Genomic DNA, 6,504 nt, shown 5'->3' with positions numbered 1-6,504 from the left:
ATTACGGCAAACTAAGATTACTCTCGAAATCTCATCTCATTGCGCTGTTCTATTTACAAAGTAATATATAAGACAGGTGTAGTGATTGTTCGTGTTTGTGAACAGCGGGAGTGAACACTAAGATTACTGTTACAAGTAAAAAAAAATAACAGAAAGTTAAACAATGCATTAGAATTAATTTGGTATCTTTGTATCCTTTGTATGGTGATTGATATTAAATTTAGTTTTTCTAAATAAAATATAACATGCACAGTAAACGAAGTGATTAATAATACTTTCATGTTGCATTTCCTTCATAAAAAATGACTTTTATTTATAATATATTTACATGATTTTCCTTTGATTGTTAAATTTCTTTGATTATTTGTCCATAGTGGCCATGGTGTGTGGTTAAGTACCAACGGATGGCAGATGGCAGTATTGGTGTAAAGTATTCTGTGCTATTTTTGACTAACGTTACGTGACGCAATATACTACGATGTCGTCTTTCACAATTAAAATGGTTATTTTTAAACTAATGCTGAACTCTCATCATTAAAATGTAGGTGGACATCAAATTCTCCTTCATTTTTGCATTCAATTTTAAATAATTTTTTCCAAAACTAAATACGCAAAAAATAATGTATTTCATGCTCTTAACTTATTGAGACATTCTGTTCAAAAGTAACATTGGGACATTTTATTTACAAAACAACAAAGTTCACGCGGGCTCCTTCGAAGGTTTCTTGAATTTGTTTGGCTAATTCCGTCAAATTCGGCGCCTTTAGAGTCACTTGATGTTTCACTAATGCCCACATGCTTTGTCATTTGACATTGTTCTGCCGACATGAAAGTCTGAGCTTTGATAATTTTCGAATCCGCCGGACCTCGACTAACTGCCCAGTTCCATGTGCAGAAATACATCCCTAGACCATAATGCCTTTGCCATTTCCTTTCATTATGGGTTTGGATTACTTATAGGGGGAAGGTTCATTTCTTCCGCGCCAAACGTACATTCGAACATGAGGTGTTGAGTGTAGTTGAGTTTTACTAACGACTCATCAGTGCAGAACACTTTTTCCCAGAATTAAGAAGCATTCCGAGAGTAAAATTCCATTCTCTTTTTGAAGTTGGCCTTGCTTATAAGTGGAAAGTTTTTAGCTAAGTGGACAGATTTGACTACATCTTTTAACCTACGTCGGAGGATATGTACAGCAGAAGCTTCTTTACACTCTGAAGCTTTTGTTGATTATTTTTGACGGGTAAACGAGGGGTTGGTAGTTGAGATGTTCACTGTACGTTTATCTAACCATTGGAGCGTTGATTTCTTACGACCAACAGCTTCAATGTGATAAACACGAGCTGCATTTTCATATATGAGGTGTGTTCAAAAAAATTTGTAACTTTTGAATTTCCGTGTGCTATATCCGTTTTTCGATTTTTTTGTGGTGTTAGGTTGCTACATATGTCAGTGACTTAGGGTAAAAAGTTCGGCCATTTTTAGTAATCAGTCAATTCTTGAAAGCTAAAATCAAAAATCGACGATGAGCCAAATCTTGTCCAAGCTAAACAGCTGTCAAAAATTGACTGATTACTCAAAATGGCCGAACTTTTTTCCATAAGTCACTGACATGTGTGGCAACCTAACGCCACAAAAAGATTGAAAATCGGATATACGTAGCCCGCGGAAACTCAAAAGTGGCAAACATTTTTGATCACCCCTCGTATATCGCCTTGGGCTTCAAAATTCATTTGATTGAAAACTCTCGTTTATAGTAGACAACAAAGGTAGATAGCAACAATCTCTATCATTTGTGTGACAAGCGGTTCAAGTACAATACGACACTCAAAGAATAATGGGGGCACAATCAGCAATGGTTTCACTGATTTATGAAAAAAATGTAAAAAAAATTCTGATAACAAAGCACAGTAGTAACAACTCTTGCCGGTGAATGCTCGATGAATGGTAATGTTATCTAGCACTAATAAGTCACACAGCTCTGAAACTTTAATTTTAATCGAAATAGTAAAAAACATTGTTGTACAAACGTTTTTTATTGACCAAAGCAGCCAAATAATACCTTGAAACAATTGTAATATATGTTATTTGTTATAAAGCAATCGACCTGTCGACACAATCAATAAATTGTTTTCATTTCTACTGAGTAACCATTATCAGCATTCATAGGAATGATAACCAACCGAATGACAATGTACATCACATTTGCACCATCTTCAGTTCTGATGCACAACTTCAACCAGTAAGACCAATCAGCACGTATCACCCTTGTTGCTAAGATAGTCAGTATGAGATACATATTTCTCTTAAGTTCCTGTATAGTGCTTTTAGTGCAGACAGTAGCCAACGAGGGTGATGAAAATTACCGCTTGCCGAATAACACTTATCCTTTGAGGTATAACATCGAACTAACCACTAGCATTCATAATGATTCCATCGGTTCGGATCGCTTCAAATTCGAAGGGAAAGTGACAATACAGTTGATGACCAAGGATCAGATAATAACGAATAACATCACATTGAACTACCGTCTTATAGAAATAAAACACGTTAAACTGTGGTATATGCAAGCTGGATGGGAACACATCATTTTAAATGATAATTATAGTTTTACGCTGGATCAACAGCGAGAGTTTTTGACAATACACTCTTCACTGCCACTTGAAGGAATGTATTATTTAGAAATACACTATAACGGCACATTACGCGAAGACAATGCCGGATTTTATCGATCATCATACACGGATGACAGTGGTGCAATCCGGTGGCTAGCTGCAACACAGTTTTCATCGACAGATGCGCGACACGCATTTCCTTGTTACGACGAACCCGGAATACGAGCTCCAATAGCATTGCGTATTATTCATGGCACTGATTATTCGGTACTTTCCAATGGTCTTCCAATCAATCAACAGCAGCAGTAAGTGATCACGTGCAAGGGCCAAGTGCAAGTTAATTGACCAGTTTAAAATGTTTCTATTAGCTCATCGCAAGGAATGACCATAACGACATTTGACGATACACCACGTATGCAGTCTTACCTATTTGCGATTGTCGTTAGTGACTTTCAAGGAAAGTCTCTACCGGTTTACTCCAGGCATATGGCATTTTCCCGCCCCATTAGCATTAGCACGGACTCATCAGATTTTATTTTAGAAGCCAGTTACAAAATACTTAACTTCTTGGAACAGTTTTTAGAAACCGACTACATTCTTCCTAAAATGTACCACGTAGCAATTCCCGATTTTTCAGCAGGTGCCATGGAAAACTACGGCCTGGTATAGTTATAACCTCAAACGAACCTTGGAGTGCATAAAAACCATTTTCCGTGTTATTTTCTAGATTACATATAAGGAAGAAAACTTTTTCTATATCTCCGGAATGTCGCCTATGAAGCAGCTCAAAAGCATTGCTACTGTTGTTGGTCACGAAATCGGACACCATTACTTTGGAAATTATGTGTCACCAGCTTGGTGGAGCTATCTATGGATGAAAGAAGGATTTGCGAGATTTTTTGAGTACCATGCATCGCATCATGTATATCCAGAGTTGGAAATCGGCCAAACCTATACAGTGGATAAAACGCACAACGTGTTTGAACTGGATTCACTCAATTCAGTTCGTCCAATGACGCATTACGTTAATACACCTTCTGAAATCGCAAGCATATTCGACGATATTGCTTATGACAAGGGTATGTACCATGTAACCAATGTTCATATTCTATTACCGATGTTTTTCAATTTGGTGCGAATACCTTAGGAGGTGCTGTTCTACGGATGTTTTATCACGCCTTCGGAGAAGAAGCATTCCGGAAAGCTCTTGTTAATTATCTACAAGCAAATGCGCTACAAGCGGCACATCCCATACAGTTTGCTGAAGCCATTCAGAAGGCGTTAGATGACCTATCAATATCGTCTAGTGATTTACCAAATGCAATCGACCTGCTCAAGTCGTGGACTGAACAAGCAGGGTTTCCAGTATTGCACGTCTCTCGAACCTCCAACTGCACTATTGTCATATCTCAGAAGAGATATTTACTAAAAAATAGCAACAGTTTGAGTAATGCAACATGGATTTTACCGTACAGTTTTTCATCGGCAGTCGATCCATCGTTTGAAACTACTATTCCTGATGGGTGGCTTACAACGACCTCAAAAGAGATTTTTCCAAGCAAGGAGCAAAACTGGTCTTGTAAAGATTGGATAGTTTTTAACAAGCAACAAACGGGATATTATCGAATCAACTACGACGATGATCTATGGCATATGATAACTAAAGTACTTCGTGAAACTCATACGATTATTCATAATTTGAACCGTGCCCAGCTTATAGATGATGCTTTGAATAATGCACGCTCTGGACGTTTGAGCTACGAGATTCCGTTGCAGATATTGCCATACTTATCAGAAGAATTGAATTATGTGCCGTGGGCTGCAGCGGATCGTAATATGCGGCTCTTAAATACTCTTCTTAGTACTTCAGAAGCATTCTCCCTATGGCATCGTTACTGCCTAGAATACATCGAACCCATCTACACTCGCATTGGCATTTCAACACGTCCTGAGGAATCATTATTGCAACGTATGACACGAGAAATTGTTGTTTCATGGGCTTGCAAAGCAGGATCACAACATTGTTTAAACAACATGGTGTCGATGTTCACAGCGATTGTCGAAAATGTAACAGCCGATGTTGATCCTGACATGAGAGAAACAATACTTTGCAATGGTCTTCGTAACGCGTCGGACTATGCTTTCGATGTAGTTTGGGAACGCATGCAAGCTTCAAAAGATCAAGCTTATCGTTCTGAACTCATCCGAGCTTTAAGCTGTTCACAAAACGAAGCTGTCCTAATGCGATTCCTTCATACTACAATTGAAATAAATAGAATTAATTATTTCACGCATGAGCGTGAAAGAGTTCTGTCCTCGGTTTTTAGCAGCGGATTAATAGGCATGGACATTTCCATCACATTTTTCGAAGCCAATATGGACGAAATTAACTACCTGTAAGTTGAAATCAAAAGTTTTTTTATCAATGATTATATTAATTTTTACTTTTACAGTTACAATAAGGGAAACTTTGGTGGTAGAGCTATCAGTCAAGCAGTGAAAAAAATGGCAAAACTAATAGTCAACGAAAACATGTTCTTGCGGTTGCAAATACTCATGGAAAAACTTTTGAAGAAAGAGTATTTACGAAATGCAGATTTGTTACAATGCCTTGAACTGGCTAGTGACAATCTTGAATGGATACAGACTAAAGGAATGGAAATTCAACGTTGGTTGGAAGAACGATACTTTATACCCACAGCACCGAGCACCTTATACTTTTCTACGGCTGAAACAACTTCCATCACTCACGTTATCGAAAACAGGACCACGATAAGCACTGTAATAAGTGCTAATACATCTTCTGCTTCTACTATTGTTACAGACACATCAATCAGAAGTTACGTTGTTACCAGCGATCTATCTTTTTCTTTGACAGTATCAACAGAAAAGGATAAAAATAGTGATCAAAATAATGTCGCTAGTGTCAGTAATTCAATTTTGCTTATAGTATGCTTAGGTGTTATAAACATGTTTGTATAAGATATATATTTTACTATGGTGTATCCAACTATGGTGCGGGGCTTTTTTTAATCTTAGAAGAACGGACCGGGCCGTACTTATGAGCGGGCAAATTTGATTCAAACAGAAATGTTCAAAATAAACGACACCACAAGCTAACGGTAACAGAATCAGCATCTCTGATGTCATAAGTAGGCGGTACATGAACGAGTATATTGTAAGATTTACTATATAAAAAATATAGTACTTATTAACCGACTTAAAGTATTATCGATTGAAATCTAGTTAACAGTTGATTATTGCCATTCAATGCAATTCAATGCAATTGCAATTCAATTCAATACGATTCTTTCAACGAAAACGAAGCATGCAAGTCATGCGGACCCGGATTACTTTCTGAAATAGGCTGTTAAATAAAATAACAGTTAGAAATTTTGAGAAACCAAGGAATGTAAGGCGTACACTACCGAGCAATGTTGGCTGATTGGTTCTTTGGCGGAAGAACTGAGAACTTAGCAGACATTTGGTTTCAACATTATGGCCCTACCTGCCATACAGCGACAGCCACGATCGATTGTTTCTGCCGCATCTTCGGACAGCGAATACTCAGCAGAAATGGTGTTGTGAATTGGAACATCTTTAACATAAGAAAATAACTGAAACGGGTCGACGAAACCAAAATTGCACGTTACTAGCTGTTAAAGTATCGGCACCATAAACACCATGCACAATTTTAGCGGCCAAAAATTTCGCTGTTATCAAAGAAAAACTGTAAAATGTACCGAATTTTCTCTTTGTTGACTTCCATAGTTAACATCTCATAATAGAAAGTTATTTAAGTTATTATCGTATTTGGTCGAAAAAAAAGCTAGAAATCATGAAACTTTAATCCCACATCCCACAACCAGAAGTTGAATCGGAAAGACGGTT

General features: G+C 37.5%; 1 protein-coding gene across 1 annotated transcript; it reads left to right on the top strand.

Moving 5' to 3' along the window:
- The first annotated feature begins 2,262 nt into the window (after positions 1-2,262).
- On the top strand, positions 2,263-5,640 carry LOC128272422 (aminopeptidase N-like). Its single transcript, XM_053010227.1, has 5 exons — positions 2,263-2,918; positions 2,982-3,276; positions 3,341-3,692; positions 3,761-5,009; positions 5,067-5,640. The coding sequence occupies exons 1-5, from the start codon at positions 2,287-2,289 to the stop codon at positions 5,593-5,595; spliced, it is 3,057 nt and encodes a 1,018-aa protein (XP_052866187.1). The 5' UTR covers positions 2,263-2,286; the 3' UTR covers positions 5,596-5,640.
- Positions 5,641-6,504: the final 864 nt, after the last annotated feature.

The sequence above is a fragment of the Anopheles cruzii genome, chromosome 3, assembly GCF_943734635.1.
Source record: "Anopheles cruzii chromosome 3, idAnoCruzAS_RS32_06, whole genome shotgun sequence".
NCBI classification, from domain to species: Eukaryota; Metazoa; Arthropoda; class Insecta; order Diptera; family Culicidae; genus Anopheles; species Anopheles cruzii.
The sequence above is the reverse complement of the archived record's forward strand: the minus strand, read 5'-3'. Positions and strand labels throughout refer to the sequence as shown.

Coding starts and splice junctions, on each gene's coding strand:
- LOC128272422 (XM_053010227.1), top strand. CDS start 2,287: ATGAGATACATATTTCTCTTAAGTTCCTGTATAGTGCTTTTAGTGCAG. Junction 3,277..3,340: donor CCATGGAAAACTACGGCCTG/GTATAGTTATAA, acceptor GTTATTTTCTAG/ATTACATATAAGGAAGAAAA. Junction 5,010..5,066: donor ATGGACGAAATTAACTACCT/GTAAGTTGAAAT, acceptor TTACTTTTACAG/TTACAATAAGGGAAACTTTG.